The sequence below is a fragment of the Malurus melanocephalus genome, unplaced genomic scaffold, assembly GCF_030028575.1.
Source record: "Malurus melanocephalus ecotype Western Australia unplaced genomic scaffold, MMel_1.1 scaffold_17, whole genome shotgun sequence".
Classification (NCBI taxonomy): Eukaryota; Metazoa; Chordata; class Aves; order Passeriformes; family Maluridae; genus Malurus; species Malurus melanocephalus.
The window spans coordinates 4788187-4807052 of NW_026623249.1; the positions used below are offsets into that span (position 1 = coordinate 4788187).

Here is an 18866-nt window from a genome sequence, read left to right on the forward strand (position 1 = left end):
AAAAGAAACATGTATGGAATCTTAAACTAAAYGCGAGTTGAATGAGTGTCCAATAAATACCTCTGCAGCCTTCCCATTGTAAAGTCGGAAATGGTTACAAGCCTTGAGGTTAAGAGCAATGGTGCTGTCAGGAACTTGCTGAAGATAAACAGCTAGCACTTCCTGTGATACATCATAGTAATCCAGTTTGTAATAGCACAGGGCCACATATACATTCAGAGCCAGGTATTCTCTGCAGGAAAAGGATTAAAGAGAACGTTTAAAGCCCATCAGATAGTTGAACATTTCCCACTACAGTGCATCTAAATCAGTAAATAAAAAGAAAACTCTTGTRTCTGTACATATCTTACAAGCACATGAAAACTGGGATTTCTAAGAAGTGCTTAGAGCTTCTGTGGATTGTTAGCTAAGACAAATTCACAGTATTTTTTTTTTCCATGGCAGCTACTGCAGCTTCTAAGAATTACCAACGAAACTTTCGGTTTGCAAATCTGGGAAATGGTGGCAACTTCACACCAAGGAAACATGTAGAACATGAGCACTGTAATTGGGTCTGGCAGATCATGATTTTCTAAGCAACAAATTCAAAGACMCCTAATATGAACATAAAAGTTTGTACAGAGTACAATTATTTTAAAAAATCCTTGCCATTGCAAGCAATCAARCCAGAATAACTAGACACAGAAAAGAGATAAGCATTTGTGAAAACTGTAAGTAAAAGGATAATAGTTATGAAGGTTACTCATTTAGATTTGACTGATTGTTTCTGCAGGACTTGGAGGTTAAAATCTCTTCCCCAAGCATTACATGATACATGCATTATGATGGATTTCTCTGAAACATTCAAGAGGAGACACTGCCAAAAGATAGCGGTATTCTGGGACAGCAGTTTCTATTTTATTAAAAATATTTCCAGCCACTTAAGAATTCAATTTGTTCCTTGTTAAATTCTGAACTAAAAATTTGCAGAACATGACAGAAAAATCCATCAACTAGTGTCACAGAGGATGAACTGAAAAAAAGAAAGAATTTCGGACTGTAAGAAATGCAGGGAACTCTAAAAAACCCAAGAACTGAACTCTTCTTAGAAAGGCTAAGATGTGAAGGAGATTCAGTAATTCAAGCAAAGGTCACAAGACTGGCCATTAGAGGGGAAYGAATAAAAAAGAAAAAAGCAGGTAAATAACCATGTATCACTTCAGAACAAATATGTAACAAAGTAAAAGTAAAAATTATATCAGAATGAATTACACAATTTCACTAAAAGAAAACAACAGAGGGCATTTTTTTTTTTTTTTAAAAACATGGGGTTTTCAATAATACTTTGAATGAACAAAATTGAGGAGCTGCAATTGATGCACATTCTGTGATGGGAAAGGGACATAGAAAAACCTCAGAAACCAAGCAACTATTTGTAATTTTTTAAATAGCAACAATAACATAGATGCTACAATAGGGTTTAGACATGCGCACCGATTATCCACCAGAATGCGTTTGTAGATATCAATAGCTTCTTGGTAGTGGGACCGCATGTAGTGGATAGACGCCAGGCTAAGCTGATCCTCTGTAATATCTTGCAGATTTTGGTGAGAGCTCATCAGTTTCTTTTCATCACTGAACTAAAAAGAGTGTGACACATTCTCAGAAGAGTTCAGCAAGAAAAACATTTCAATTAACCAGGTTAGTTTTGTCCTTGCTGCTAAACATCAGGATTAATATTAAACATCTGGAAAATTTCTGTTACTTTAATTTGACCAGTGGAGGCATTAAAAATTAAAGAGGCAGATCAGTTCAAACTGAATAAATACTAGGCTAAAACTAAGTACACATTTTTCCTTTAAGGTGTGATTTAGATATAATTATATGTCACATGCTTTGATGGATAAGAGGAAAAAAGCTGAATTAATTATTTCACAAACAGAATTTTGCAACACAAAATTTCACTGTGATTACTCAAGCCAGCAAAAAATTTGCTGTTTGTCGATCTAAAACTAATGTCTCACAGATAGCAGAAAAACACAAGACTTGCCAACACACAAGTCCTAATTTTCACAAGTCTTCTTTACAGCACTAACAAATTCACTTTCACCACCCTCCAGTTCCCAGTTTCTTTAATTAAACTATTTCTTTTTAAAAGTATTGCTGAATAGCACATAAAACACACACACAGAAGGCTAAAAACAAAGAACAGAGTTAAACATACCTGTTATATTTGTATTACAATAGTGAAGTTAAGGCTATTTACCTAATCCGTCTCCTCAAATCACTTACTCCACTGCTTCCCTTTGCTGCTTTTGCTGATTCAACAGCAATTATGAATTTCTCTAAGACACAAATTATAACACTATGTTTTTGTTATTCTACCTATCTGCTAGTCTTCTTCGAACCCTTTTCCTCCCTCTTTAAGCCAGTCACAAAATGATACTCAAGTTAAAAGACAAGGTAAGTTGCTTAACAGAACTGAAGGCAATGTGCCTCATAGTTTCGGTAAACCTTTTCTTTCCAGTGACTAACTAGATAAAGAGAAGTAATGTAATTTCTAGTTCATCACAGACATCTGTAAGTGCCAGTGCCACTGTAGAAATGGTTTCAGATTCCTCTCTTAAAATTAACAGATATTGAAGTAAAGAAAATCTGACATCAAAGCTAAGATTCAGAATTTATACTTCATTTTAAGTCAGTATCTTTAGTAACAGAATACTTGTCAAGTATTCTGCATAGGATGGTACAAAACCTAATTCAAGGGAAGATAGCTATGTGTGGTAAGTGAAATAAGCACTTAATTGTTGTTTAAATTAAAGTAAATTTTATGCTATTAACAATATTACATCCTGGATACTGAACTACTTAGGAGGATCACTAATAGCATATACAYCATTTTGGTCCAATTGCTATGAGACCTGCAAGTTAGGAAAACTTGGTACATTAAGAAAAAAAAAAATAAAATAGTGGTTTCTACATTTCTGATTCTATTAAGGTTTCATGCTCCTCATGCTCAAAAATACCATTACGTTCTTATTGTATGACTTGTGTGAAGCGTAATGCCTTAAAAACATATTGAGGGCATCTATTCTGAGATCATGTTTTCACACTTGCTTTCTCCTCCACATTTTAATAGAGTAGGGAGGTTATGAAAAAYGTTTCTTCTTCTGCCATCACAGACATTTTAATTATTCTGCCAGGTTGCCAGCATAAATTACCCATTACCAAATTGAAAAGCAAACAAACAAAGCAGGAATGAAGAAAGACACTGTACCTTATGTGCCAGGTGAAAGAGCAAACGGTTCTGGAGACCACTCTTAGGTGCTGAAAGGGAAATTCAGWAAGTACTGCAGTAAAGAACTACTCAGCGTATCTATATTTTTAACTCTCTTTCTCAACAGACATGAATGCACTCGTATTCCTTCATTAACTAGCCCAAGTACAGTTCTTCACTAAGAGCCCTTTGCAGGTCATGCCTTTGGGCAAGTTCTACCAATTGTAGAGTTCAGAGGTCTTCCTCATTGCCGTCTTCATTTCCTGACTATTTATTTTGAAATCCCGGATGAAAATAATTTTTCATTGGCCTCTATCTTCCATGAGCCTTAAAATTCCTATGAATTGCACTATCATTTCCCTGCAGTGATTTCTAGATAATTTTTGGAGGTTCTTTTTGTGACAGACAAGCACAGCACCTTTTCAAAATAAAAAACAGCAACAGATAAACTCAAGGCCCCTTCTACAATGTGTCACACTTGCAGTAAGTTGTGATTTACAGTTCCAGGAATTTTTTCAACTTCTAGTGTATTGAAAAACCCAGTGCTGCTACCATTTTGTTAGGCATACACATTCCATTAGACTTCTAATATTTCTTCTGTCTTTAGGAATGAAAGGAACATGAGAGAATTGTATGGCCAGAGCACATACGATTCAAATTTATAAAAGATGGCAAGAAATTTAAGGGAGATATCTCCTTTCTAGAGCTAGTAAAGTTAATGAAATTTCTTGATCTAGCAGGATTAGAGATTCCATTGAACTCACTCCATTTGACACAAATTGTTAACTGCAGAGTTTTAAGTCACTCAAGTCTTTTGCCTTCACCAAGGGTGACAAATGTWCTTGTCAAACAAGGAGCTAGTAATTTCTCTTGCAAGCAATCTTCAAAAAAGCCTTCCCTTGTTTCCTGTACTTTTCCTAGCCTAATGAACACTCTCATTCTTGCTCAGACCAACCAGCTGGCAAACCATGTTCCACAGAAAGGGGTATATGGAATTTTTACAAAAAGCAGAATTACTTACTGTGTTTATAAGACCACAAAAGTGCAGAGTTAGCAAAGCAATAGCCTGTAACACAAGGCTGTAATTCTTCTTACATCCTAAACCATGAAAGAGGGCTCAAACCACCAATTCCTCTTCCCTACCACCCCCTGAAGATGGAATTTGGGTTTTTTAAGCAATTTGGAATGAGATTTCCAGATTTCCTATTGTTTTTCCACACAGTAAGTAAAYTTCATAACACAGTGGACAGTGCCAAAACCCAGGCCATTCTGATCAGATTGGCAGTGCAAGGCTGCACACCTACTTCTARTAAGTACAGCAACTATTTCTTCCTTTTTTTCCTCACCAAGCTGTGTTAYTTAACCATGTTCCTAGAAAAATAAAGACAGTGAATTGTGTCTTTAAAGAGCTGCTAGAACAGAACTCCAAACTAAAAGGTGGTATGAGAGCATTCTCACAAAACCACAACATCTTGTAAGATACTTCTAACAGAGCATCAAGTTGTTAAAAAGCTATATGATCTTCAGTCTAGGATATATGTGGGAATTCTCATTAGCCTAATTATTAAAGAACAGAAAGCTTTTCTGATCTACAATAAATATTGCATAGGCAGAAGTAATAGTATAATTGACATGACAATATGGATATTTCATCCACTCAGTTAGAAAATAAAAGTGTCTTTAATTTAAATGCAAGCTTTTCAGTCTACATGTGCCCCAGCATTAACTCATAGGTTTTATTATCAAAGTTTAGAATGGTTGCACATGGACCCCACATGTGCTTTTGTGAAAAACTTCAAACACAACCACCCTTCACAATTCAAAACACTYGGTCATCAAAGACTCCAAAAATACAAGCAGGACAGTCTGTGGGATTTACACTGCAAATAGCACATTGTATAATAACAATACTACAGGTAAAGACAACAATGTTCCTTTTTTGAGTAAGTTTTCAAATTTTTTCCCCTTTTGAGTGTGTTTTAGCATTAATTTCACTGTGAAAATTGTGACTTGCAAGTAATATTGTCAAGAACCTAAACTAAGGAATTTTTGTTTCACATTGGTCAACCAATGAGTGCAGGCTGCCCTGGCAAACCTGGCATCTGATCTGACATCAAAATTATTATTTACTTCTTGGCAGAAGTTGACGGGTTAGCCCACATTATTTAACACCTAAAAACAGGCAAAAGATGAAATCTGAGTTTTGATGGCGTGCGTGGATATAKGGAGGGTGGAAAGATGTCCTGCTTTGTAATATATTATAAGATACTAGCTAACATTCTTTTAAATAAGTTGCTTAAAGCCCCTCACAAATATAGTCCTGCCAATATAGCAAGCAGAAATATGGAAACATTCATCATCAGCAGTTTATTGTCTTTTGGTGCCAAATGCATTCTTTGAGGAAGACAAGGAAACATATGAACAAGGTCAATTTAGTTTTCAGAAAGAATGGATTTACAAATATTGGATAAAGATGTTGCCAATCAGTGGAGCAGGAAGTGATGCAACTGCCTTATAAGAGATAATGGCTCTTCAGGGACATTTAAGGGACATTAGGCTTGTTCTTCTACTAGTCTCTGCTGCTACTGAATTTCTTTGTCACTGATCTATTAATGCTACAAGGAAGCACAATCTTCTTTTTCTGTTCTATTTTTTCAAGACAATGACTCTACTCTTTTTGTTTTTAATCAGTACTTAAGCAATCTTGGGATCATAACAAACACGATGACAATGCTGCACAGCAACAAACTGGACCTTGCTCCAGGTCTGGTGTTGGCCTTGTACTCAAGTACTGAGGCAGCTGGATAGGATATATCTCTTTCTACCCAGGAAATGCACTGATATTTCTTTGCTAGAATTTTTGTCATGAGCAGTGCTGTTTTTCCAGACATTAAGTCATAGCCGTCATGGATCTTAAGTGTTCTGTATATTTTTATGTGCTGAATTTGTTAAAATATAATAAGCAGCTACAGTAAGAATGAAGACCATTGTCTTCACTAATTATTACGCAAAAAGTCAAACTCAACTGAAATGGCAGCTCAGACTCTTGGTGAGTTCCATATTGCTATCTCAGGCAGTAAAAAGATGATGAAATAGTCATGGACAATCTGGCATTTATACCCTCTCATGAGAGTACAAGGCAATGCTGGTCATGAATCCAGCATTAACAAATCCCAYCTAACACATAATGCATATGCTATAGCAGCCCTTCACACATCAACAGGTATAGAACACACCTTAAATACACTTATTAGGAACTGGCAGGAATGGAGCAGGGCTGAGAAGGCTTCATCCTGACAGTAGAAAATATGACCAATGGAAACATTATTCTCCTGTCCCTGAGAAACAATGCCCTGCTCTCCTGAATACAGTATCTGAATGAAGCCCTCTGTGCCTCAAAAACACAGTTTCACCAGTGGAGGGGAAAATGAAAGGGGATGGGGAAAATGTTTGCAAGAAACCATGGTCAAGCAGTGATGTTTACACTTACATACACTTGAACAGTTTAACTGTTCAGAATTTTCTTGAATGAAATTTTCAGAGTACATTCACTGAAATTTTCCCATTCCCAAATGGGAAAATTCCAAAACTTAAATGTGAGTTCAGCTATGTTCAGTGACTTGCCATAYATAAAGATTTCCTTTCAGTAACACTAAGCACAATAAATTAAAGATCATAAAATCAATTATTTCTGGGCTGTAACTTCCACTATACTTTACAAAACAAAACAAAAAAAAATAAGGGTAGTAGCTTTCAGAGCTAAACATGTGACATTTTCATTGTGCACTTTGACAGTTCCATATATGAAATATCTGGYTGGAAACCTCAGCTAAAATGCACCAAAAATAACTACTGTTCTCAAGAAATACAAGTACAAGAAACAGTCAGATAGTTTTTCTGTAGGTGAACATGCAATCCTAAGAAAAAGAAAACCCAGAAACTTTTCCATGCCTGCTTGTAACAGCACATTTTCACTGGTGACAACTATTTCACACCTGACACACATTACTTCATGAATAAGCAAAACTGTTTTGAAAAATGTTATTGTTTTTACAAATGCCTCTCTGTTCATCTTTTGTACAATATTGCTTCTTCCAGTATAGGCTGTAAAATGAGTTCTCTGTTCAGTTAAACCACATTCAGATCTGACAYATGCTGAGATGTGAAGAAGCAAAGTAATTACAAAGCTTTTCCCATCAAAAATTGGAAGGGATGAAAAAAMCCCCAACTTTAATGAATGGTTCAGCAATACAGCCCTGTCTGTGCATGAATCTTAAATTTAATTCTAAGATTCCGTTTATCCTAAAAAGACTGTTTTTCATAACAGACTTAACTGCAGCCCCACTTATGTGCACATTTTGTGGTTTAAAACAACAATTTTAGTTCTTATGTTTTAGTTCTTAGTTTTTTTCTTAATGCAAGCCAACAGCTTCTGAGAGCACTATGCAGACTTCTAAACACTCGAATCAGTTGCCAGGAACACAGTCCAAGTGTGCCAGGCTGAGTTTCTGTTCTTTGGTCTTTGCAAGGCATACAAACTGCGAATGCAACATAAGAGTATTAGTTTTTAATAAAAAAATAGTAAATTGTTGTTAATATTATTTATTAAACCAAGATCAATACTTTAAGCCTCATTCTTTCAAGACAAGATTGGCTACCCACAGCACAGAAAACATATGTTCAGTCAACGTATGAGAACACACATGCAGAAGGAGTAGACAAAGCATCACTTTGCAGCTTCACTATAGGATGACTACAAAACAGTAGATGACTTAGAAATAACTCTACCTTTACCTCAGAACCAGGAACATTAGAAACCGCAATGTAASCAGACAGCAGGGGAAAGGGAGAAGCCAGGGAAATCTGAAAGGAATTTGGAAGAAAGCCTAAAGGATGAAAAATACAACCGTAATGAAAAACCTTCAAGGAGGAATTTTTCTTTATTGCCTTTTTGCTCTACTTCTTAGGTTATATTTGCAACAATTCTTTTTTATTTGACTTTTGATATTCAGATTTTACTCTTTCCTGAGAAAATCACAGAATCACAGAATGGCTTGGGTTGGAAGGGACCTTAAGGATATCTAATTTCAACACCCCTGCTATGGACATGAACGTCTTCTACTAGATAAATTGCTCAAGGCCCTGAAGGTTGTTCAGTCTGCCTTTGAAGACTTTCAGAAATGGAACTTCTCTGGGCAACCCCCTCACCACCCTCACAGTAAAGGATTTCTTCCTTGTATCTAATCTAAACCTACTCTCTTTCAGTTAAAAGCCATTCCTCCTTGTCCTGTGACCTTTGTTAATAGTCCCTGTTCAGCTCTCGTAAGCCTTATCTGGGTACAGGAAGGCCTCAGTGAGGTCTCTCTGAAGCCTTCTGTTTTCCAGGCTGAACAATCCAATTCTCTTTGCCTTTCTTCATAAGAGAGGTGCTCCATTCCCCTTATCATCTTGGTGGTCTCCTCTGGACTCACTACAACAGGTCTGTGTCCTTCCTGTGCAGGGACCCCAGAGCCGGATGCAGCTCCAGGTGACTCTCCAGAGCAGGGCAGAGCAGAGGGGCAGAATCCCCTCCCTCACCCTTTGCCCCCGCTGCTTTTTATGCAGCCCAGGACATGTTTGGCTTTCTGGGCTGTGAGTGTACATTGCTGGGTCATGTCCAGCCTCTTGTCTGCCTGCACTCCCATGTCCTTCTGAGCAGGGCTGCTCTCAACGTGTGCATCCCCAGCCTGTGTTGATACTGGGGATTGCCCCAACCCAGGTGCAGCACCTTGCACTTGGCCTTGTTGAATTTCTTGAAGTTTGCACAGATATATCTCTCAAACTTGTCCAGATCCCTGTGGATGGCATCAAGGTGTATCAACCACAGCACTTGGCTTGGTGTCATCTGCAAACTTGCTGAGGGTGCACTTGATCCCTTTGTCTGTGTCATTAATGAAGACAATAGATAACAGTGGTCCTAATACAGACCCCTGAGGGAMACCACTGGTCACTGTTGTCCACTGCGACTCTGGGCCATTGACCACTACCCTCTGGATGTGACTGTCCAACCACTTCTTAATCCACCTAGTAGTCAAATCCATATCTATTCAATAAATTTTGTGGGCAACCACGTCAAAAGTTTTACGGAAGCCCAGATAAATGACATCTGTAGCCCTTCCCTTGCCCACTGGGGCCACCCCATGGAGAGATGGAGTCACCCCATCAAAGAAAGCCACTAGGTTGGTCAGGCAGGACTTGCCCTTGGTGAAGCCATGCTGACTGTCCCTAATCACCTCCCTATCCTCTCTATACCATGAAGTTTTAATTAAGCAGCAAAAAGCTAAGAGATCAATTCATATCTGCTGTAAAGATAAAGCTTTGCTCCACAAAAGACTGTAGGCTATATATCTTGTATGAATGCATTAATTACCTCATGGCTTTTAATGATAATTTCCTAATTTTTAAGTATCCTATATATTTTTCCTCGTTAATGGAATGACAGTTAATAATTATTTTTTAAGCAACAGCAACAGTACATGGCAAGAAGGAACTTGATTTCATTTCTAAAGATTTACATGTTTGTGTAGAAATCCTATACCAGAAAGCTAGCTGATATTTATGTTCCTTTTCACACAAGAGATTCTGTCACTATAGAAATTTAGAATTATAGCTGAAACTAAATTAGTTCTCCTTAATTTGTGTTAGTACTATGCTACTTTCTGGGGGTTAGCTTAACTAAAGCAATAAACAGCATGCACTATGCAAGAATTCAGGCAAAATAATCCCAAAATAGCAATGGTAAGCAGTCTAACATTGATCCCTGCTATAATTTTTTCAGCAGTATTTAAGGCAGTATTGGATAAACAGTGTTCTTTTAAAGACTTCACCTGTTGTATCAAATCTAATCAAAGGAAGTATGTTGCTTCTTCAAGATCTTTGCAAAACCATGGAAGAGACCACAAGATGATATGGTCTCAGCTGTCAATACTATATTGCAAACAGCCATCACTGATGCAATCCTAAAATGTTAAAAAAGTAGGATCTGACTTAAGACAAATAAAAATAAAAAGGTTTAAACTCAATATAAGAAAGACTAAAAGGGGAATAAACACWTGGAAGCTTTCAGTGGAGAAACGGTAAGTGTTACAAATCTTCAGCTGTGACTGCCTCCCCACCAAGCTTAAGTAGCCAGAAATCATCAGTATTACAGTATTACATTCATRAGAAATGTTTAGCACCTCATTATAAAAACTGGCATGCTGTCCTTCTCAAACAATTACATAAAATCAGGAATTGATCAAAAACTGAACGAATGTGACCACTCAGTTTTGTTCTGTTCCCTCCCTCAACTAGACTCCCTCCCACTCTTGCTTTCTTAATACTCCTACCCTTGCATGCAGCACCCAAATACTACCAACTGTACACCCTACTCTGCCACTCACCATACTACAATTAACTAATCTGAAGGGACATGACAAACACTGACCTCCCCTCACAGTTAATAAATGTGCGTGCCCAGCTGTGTATATGTCATCTCTAGAATAGATTACTGTAATTCACAAGATGTGAAGTTGATGACAGTGACTCAACTGGTACAGCATGCAGATGCTTGCTTCCTCCACAGTTTAGGTCACAGTGACACCTCAAGCTCTATTGCCCATTTATTTTCAGATCCACTTCAAGTCCTAAATTGCAATCTCCAAAGCCCAAATTTGTGGTGCATTAAAGATTATATTACTTGTGAATATTAGAAACTTATACACCCCTTGAACAATCCAAATTGCAAAACTCTGCATGAGATTTTTTGACAATTGAAAAGAAAAACATTTCCAGTTGTGGGATTCATGCTCAGCATACTCTTTCCAAGGATTTTAAAGGGATAGGAGCATCTAATTATTTTTTATAAATACTACAAAGCTCTCATCATGGAAGGCAATCCTGCACAGCAGAAGAAAGTACACAATTATTTTCTTCCTATCCTATATTCAGCCCAAGACAAGATGACTAATGAAAAAAAGGAGAAAACTCATCCTTCAATAAGAGTAAGGCAAGAGTCAGAAGTTGACTGAGATATCACTACTATTAATTCTACTTAAAAAGCTCTGAAGTACTATGATTATGGAAAACAATATGAATCACTAACATACACAAAAAGTGATGGGCAACAAAATTAACTGCAGAAATATTTTCAGGCAGTAAAAATTGCCTTGGAATCTGATTTCCATTTCTCCTCTTCAAATGATCCTGGGCATATTCAGATTACAGTTAGACTGTAATAATATGACTATTGAACTTCATACCTTGAAGAATCAGATACCTAACAACTGACTTATAAGGCAAGGAGACCACCTCTAAGTCACTCAGACTACATAAACCAAGCTCTTGTCTTCATCAGGGAGACTATYGAATTTCCTCAGATGCATTTTTTTATAATTTCACTGGCCTATAATTTCATCTGCACTGGCTCAGAAACACAGAATCGGTCAAAAGAAAAGTAACCTTCTGTTGTTGGTTGGCATATGCTGAGTTTTTTATTAGAAATTAATAAGAGAGATTATTTTCCAGATGCTGCTTTTAGTTCCAGCTGCTCCACATTCCCAAGGTATTTTTAGGAAGGAWACTGCATCATAATTCTCCTGTTCAATGAAAGTTAAAGAAACTACCCCCCAAACAAAATCCCAAACCCAAAAAAACTTTGCTCAAAAGTATCCTTTATTACAAACTTTCTCTGGAAATGCCTTTAATTGTTCAAATCAATAAGCAGTCCTTTCAACAGAGCCGTACATCTCACCTTTCAAAGCTGCTTGTTCTGCTTGCGTGTACATGCCTAGAAAGAAGTACGTACAGGCAAGGTTCACCCAAACATCTGGATTGCAAGTTGGTTGCTTGGTTAAGGCCTCATATTCCTGTAACAGAAGAGATGAGTGATTTTTAAAAAATGTGTAATAGCACATATTTGTATTCAATATAATTTTTTCTTCTAAGATTTACAATCATTAAATTACTGAGATCAAACAATTTATTCTGAAGTTCATTRCAGTCCTTACTACAAAACTACTATGTTTAAAGCTATAATATCCCTAACTYGTTTTTGTTTACAGCAATATAACAGACCACAGGGACAATCAGTGCTATAAATCATCATGTATGAGCACGATTTCTGTCAATATTGAAGTTAYAGAGATATAAAACATTTGTTTTGTAAATATATTACTATAAATACATTATTTACATTTATAAACCCCAGTATATGTAAGTTATAAAGGCATCAATATAACCAACTTCTGTCACTTTCCTAAGTTCTCCTCCAGTCAAAGCTGAGGAGCCATAAACACCAGGAAATTTCTGTGAATACTTACTGCAGCAAGTGCTAAATGTGTTTTTGTAAATCTGTAGGTACTATCTTAGTGTATGTTAAACCTGTGGAAGTGTGTGTTAAATCTGAGGTTATGCAATATAACAACATCAAGTGCAGGAAAAAATTTTTATTATACCATTAGTAACTAAAATAAGTATTTTAAAATAGTGTTTATTTAATTTTATGACATCCTTTTTTAGTTCCAATTTTTGTGTATGTTTTATATTTACAAATTAGTACAGTGGTACATGTATATAATTTATAAATGCATGGATGTGTATATACACATTGGGAGTGTGTACTGAAGGAAAATTTACTGATGGGAGTACATGAGCAAAATTGTTTGGAGACTACAGCATCACAATAAAAGCCAGTAAGTCAGTATTGGACAAATTCAAGATTTCCTTATAGATAAAGATTAGCAATTTGTAAGAAATATTAACAACCTGTTCCTAACTTTACCATTACCCATTTTAAGATTTACAACCAACAGCTATAGAAAGGCACTAGATACCATATTCTGTTATTTCTTACATATACACATTCCACATTACATATCCTTTAATTCTGCCACATAAACTGCTTCATTTCTTGTTATTTGAGAAACAGCAAAAACTTAACTAATCAATTTTTCAATCTACTTTTTTAATGAAAAAAACTCTGCAGCTACTAAACAATTATATTCCTGAAGATAAACCTGTTTTCTAAGTTTAACAATAGGTACTAAAAATGGAGGCAGGGAGATCTCTCAATGCCATCTTTTTTTCCTGTGTAACATTTCTGGTAAAYTACTAGGAAGGACCATCCCAATGGAAGTGCCTGCTGCTGGTGCTCCTGCTCTCCATCCAGCCATGGAGACAGGCAGCATAAGGCAAAGCAGGCAGGGTCACACAAGGTTCTCAAAAGACCTGCTGAAGGAATGTCATCCATATACTCCAGATCACGGTAAGTCGCTCATCCCTCCCAGCAAAACAACCCCTTGGTGACTGTACTTGTTCTGCAAACATATATGAATTGGAATTCCCGTCTACCTAGGGAGTGTTTAGCAGCTTGAGCCACTGCAGGTAGGAGATTTCTTACCTCTGGGGAAAAGGACAGATACATATATACAGCATGAGATAAAATGAGCCATGCCCAAAGGACAGCAAATCCCAAGAACAGAAATACGCTGACAACAAAAAAGTTTAGAGCTTGCAAGAATAAAAATTATTTTTTGCTTTGCTAAGTAAAAGTAAACTGCACTCCCAAACAGAGAAGATACTAGTAAGGAGCACCCTTAAAAGCCAACTCAGTCTTGCTTATACCTCAGGGACTAGCGGTCCAACAATATTTATAATAAATAAACATCAATATAATAATTATTAGTAGTACTATTCTTAATAAAAAAACATTTACATAGAGGCAAATCATTYCTACTGAGGCCAGTTTAATCTTAATGTAGGCCTGTCACGGAGTTCTGACAGATAGGCCACTGCTCTTTATTGGGACCATCTGGAATCTTTCAAATTTCATTCAGGTTAAATGCACCCAAAGGTCTCTTTCGGCTAGGGCTTCAGGCAGATTAATTAGAAAAGACAAAGTGCATAAACACAAGTCATGTTCTGGCTTGGCCATTTTAAGCAAGCTATATAAAGAGTGTTCTAGCAGTACCAATGTGAATCTATGAAAACTCAATAAATAAAAATTAGAAGTATTAGTGCTCCTTTTCCTGTAGTTCTGGGCCATGTGCCCAGACTATATGCTGCTGCCCCTTTCCTCACTGAAAGCTATTCAACATCAGTCTCTCAAAGACTACTTCACAAGAACTTTTGCCCCCTCTTTTCCAAATAAATTAACAAACCCAAACAAACTAAATACTCTCAAAGCTGTCCCCACAGTCAACCTGTGGAATGCTTTAGCCATCCAGGAGCATTAACATCTCCTTGCTATTTTACTCTCCTCCTCCTCATGCGCCTACCATGAGACACATGCAATTTTCCTCCAAAGCAGTCCACCAGGTTGATTGCCTACAACTATGGACATGTACTGACAATGCAGAGGGCCAGCTCAATGCCTTTGTTACTTGTCTGGATTCTCCAAACCCATAAACATGGATGCTGAAGAGCCAATAAACAAGCCAACGTATATGTTCCACACGTACTCAAATGAGGTGCGGAGATACTTATCATAATCCAGCTATAGTCATGCCAAAGAAGACCAGTGAACTCCCAAAGCTAAAAAATCCACTTTTTACTTTCTGTCTTCAGCTATCAGGAGCAGAAGTRTACCTGTATTCTCACACTTCCCACAGAATTACTCAAGCGTGACCAGATAGTGTTCATGGATGAACAATTACCCTAGTAGAGCCCTGTTCTTTCCATCATTTACCCTTTGACTAAAATTACACTGAGCCAAGCCAGCAGGAGGTCCTGTTCAGTGAAGTGGCAGAATGGATCCTACTTCTCTGCTAGGAGGGAGGTGGCAGATTGGAGAGACTACTGCTGGCTATATGTAGGATTTTGTAGGATTTTGACAGAAACAATGCATTGAAGGCTGTGGCCCAGGGTTCATTCTTTGCGCTCACATGCGTAGCTGATGGGCCAAAATGGCATTACCACGTCCAGCAGCTACACCATGCCAGCATCCTGTGTGCCTAAAGGCAGAGAGTGCAGACAGCAAGTGTGAAACTTGTTCTTGAACCCAACCAAGAAGTGCACCTGCCCTTGCCAATTYGTCTCTTAAATTTTTTAAATACCTCTAATATAAGTATATAATATTATATATGTATAAAATAATAACAATAAACTCTTACTTTCTTAAGGCCTCAAAAGATTCCATATATAAGATCAGGCAGCTCAGAAGCAAAATCATTGGCCTGATGGTCTAGTTCTGATACTTGGGTGACACTGTGAAATTTTTCAGAAAATGTTTAAGATTAGAGCTATGAACAACTGGCAACTGCTGCAGAAAGACAGATGGGTTTTTCCCATGAGAAAAAGTAGATGTGGAAGATTCCAGAAAACTAATTAGATGCTGTCATCCACCAGGGAAGCTCCGAWGGCCATAAGATATTAGGAAGACATGAACTACTCAGTAAAAATAAGTTTGTCCGTGAAGAAAGCTAGTCAGTCCCCAGGGAAGAACTGCACCATGACTGTTGGAAGAGTCAAGCCCAGTGCAGTACCATTTGTAAACTAGGGTACAGCAGCAGGGATGATCCCACCAGACCAATGTCAATGGGACATTGATGCCTTTGAAAAAGGCATTTGCYGTTAAGAAGGAGAAAGTGTGACCCAGGTGAAGGTGAGGTTAGTGCTTTACCTAGAGGATATCTAAATGTTATTGGTGTGCCTGTGATAAGAGAATGTGAATTCCCTCACATGAATGTGACAGATTTTGCTGTCATTCTCTCTGAAGACRTTCCTGGAGCTGGACATCTGTGAATTTTTCACTTTTTCCCCATTTCTCCCAGGGGTGCATGATGGCCACCTCACTGCAATTCCCAAACTTCTCCAAAAGTTGCTATGCAACCAACATTCCTGGCTCACTATGAAAGTATCATCGAAAATGAAAGGATTTAAAAATGTAATTTCTAAAGACTCTCATCAGGTACATGGAAAAAACCCCATGAACTGTGAATATAGTGACACAGACTATGTGTTGTCACTTGCAGGAACACATAGGAGTGTGAATCGTTTACATTGCCATGTGTGATGTCATTCTGGAAAATTCTGCAGAATCTTTGACCCATAATATTTTATTTACACTGTTCTTYGCATGCCCCAAAGAATGCCCCAAGATCTCAAAAGTATAGATTATCAAGGAATTTGTCCTTGAGAATACAGCAACAACATCTCTGTAACATAGCAGATAACAGCATTTTACACTTCAACATGGAAGTTGATAACAAAGAGGCAGTTCAGCCTCCACAGTGCAATGATACCTACAGCCTTAGAAATTAAAACTAGAGTGTTCTGTCCCCTGAGAAACTACATTGAGATGCACAGGCTCATTTCCCATGTCACCRCAAAATGACTAAGTTATCAGGATTCATCACTGTGCAAAAAACCAATTTTAAATCTGAAAAGACAGGCCTTGTGATCTCTCACTTAAAACATRCACACAAACAATCAAACTACAAAACGTTCATACAAATCTTTTATTGYCCTTTCTTGGGTAGAAAATCGGGAAAAAAAGGACTATGTTGCGGTTTATAAAAGCCTGAATCAACAGCATCACCTAGTGGTGAATCAAACACCACATGCAAAAACTAAGAAAAACTAAAAAAAAAAAAAGCAGTTGCYTTTTTGTTGAAGGAAACGTAAAATCTACTCTGGCTATAAAAGCATGTACTGAGTATCCAAAAAATCAGAATTTATTTCAAATTTATTTTCAATTTATTCCTTATTTCAAAGAAATTGCAAGCTATTTTTCATTTGTATACATTTTTCTGTTTTTTTAAATTTTCACTACTTATTAATACCTAATGCCTAGATATAAAWTAACTACAGCAACTGATTGTTATATTCATAATATTTAAATGTCACAATTCTAAATAGGAATATTAATTTACCATGATGCCCTGCACTACTATTCTACATTCTATACTGCACATACTCTCTATTTGATTCATTGAACATTTCTGGTATCTCCAACAGATATTTCTCTCTTCAGTTTCTTAAAGGGCAGAATGCCTTGTGCCTTCCTTACTTGGAAGCTTTAGAGTTTTCACCTCATGTATGCATCTTGTGCATGTGACCAGGTATTACTGTAGTGTTTAACTACTACTCATTTTATCCAAGAGATTKATCTCATTTTATCATTGTTCTATAATCTATTTATTTTCTTTTTATTATCTTTTGCTAATACCTTAAATTAACATCTGTTTTTAGTATTGATTCTGGGGAAAGCAAATTAAAAGACTGCAAAACCAGCTATACTTCAGTTACACTTCACAGTGAAGAGACACAACAGAACTCTTAAGATGCAAATATTAAAATGCATGCATATTTGAACAGTTAACATATATTTTAGTGACTTAAAGCTTTTGGAGAATAAAAATGTCTCATGTAATTGAATTACCTAACACAAAAAAAGGTAAAGAAGAGCAGTAAAATACATTAAATGGCATGACAAAAATATAATGAACCTGAAAAACTTAACTGTGGAAACCTAGCTGCAAAAAGGGAATGATGGATTTAGGACATGAACTATGATGTTCAAGAGAACAAATTAAGCCACTGAACCTAGTAATAAATAAGTCAGTAGATAACATTTTAAAAGCTCTGTTTTCATAGGCAATTTTTTTCCCAATCGAAATTGCTTTCCACAGCATCTACCTTATTATACATTTGTATCTTAACTGGTTGGCAAGGCTGTTCCCTATTACAGACCATCTTCCTCCTGTCATCATTACTTTATCACAACATCCCARTTTCCATCTCAGGGAGTAGGATTTCCCCATCTTACCTCCAAAGCTCTCTTGTAGTCACCCAGATGAAAYGCACAGTATCCGATCCAAAGGTTGGCATCCTCCTCCTCCTCACTCACATGCTGTTTAAACTTTGTAGACAATAAAGAATACAAGAATTTTGTCAGCTGCCACARTTTCTAAAGCCCCACAGATACCAAAGCAATACCAGGCTATCACATATCACAGATGGTTTGACATCTGTGGATGCTACTGGCGTGGAGCTGCTTCGACATTTTGGAGGGCAGCATCAGGCAGCCCTCACAGCTCTGAGAAGGGAGGAGCAACAGATGCCGCTGAAGGGCCCCAAAGGTGCGAGAGTGACACAAGGCAAGGGTAGGGTTCCTCTTGCCCCGCAGCCCTGAGGAAACACGCCTGGCACCGATGATACCGCTCTCCCGAGTGGAGCCCCTCACCTCCAGCAAGGCGATCGCGCCAGTGAAATCCCTCTGGGCCAAGAGTTCTTCCAGTTGTGGCACCTCCTTCCCTTTTTTCCTCCGCCTGTCTCCCGACGGCGGGGTACCCGCCACGGCCGGCTTGGCCCGGGAGAGCATCTGGACAGAAAGCAAAGAGGAGCTGGGTCAGAGCGGGGCCCTTGCTCAGCGGTGCCTCCCACGCCGCGTCCTCCGCCCCGCCGCCCCTCACCACCCTACGATCCCTCACCGCTACACCGCCCCTCACCATCTTGGAATCCCTCACCCCCCGCCGCCCCGCCTCACCATCCTGCGATCCCTGGCCACCCCGCCGCCCCTCACCATCCTGCGATCCCTGGCCACCCCGCCGCCCCTCACCATCCTGCGATCCCGGGCCACCCCGCGCCCCGC

At 38.0% G+C, this 18866-nt stretch overlaps 1 protein-coding gene across 1 annotated transcript in view; it reads right to left on the reverse strand.

Annotated features, from left to right (window-relative positions):
- Nucleotides 1-18866, reverse strand: part of IFT56 (intraflagellar transport 56) — a 50755-nt gene that overhangs the window by 31367 nt on the left and 522 nt on the right. The window contains exons 2-7 of the mRNA XM_057389476.1: nucleotides 18459-18596; nucleotides 18042-18134; nucleotides 12027-12141; nucleotides 3257-3306; nucleotides 1474-1619; nucleotides 61-232 (exon numbers count right to left, since the gene is read on the reverse strand). Of these exons, the coding sequence (XP_057245459.1) occupies nucleotides 61-232; nucleotides 1474-1619; nucleotides 3257-3306; nucleotides 12027-12141; nucleotides 18042-18134; nucleotides 18459-18596 (714 nt within the window). The remainder of the gene's footprint in view (nucleotides 1-60; nucleotides 233-1473; nucleotides 1620-3256; nucleotides 3307-12026; nucleotides 12142-18041; nucleotides 18135-18458; nucleotides 18597-18866) is intronic.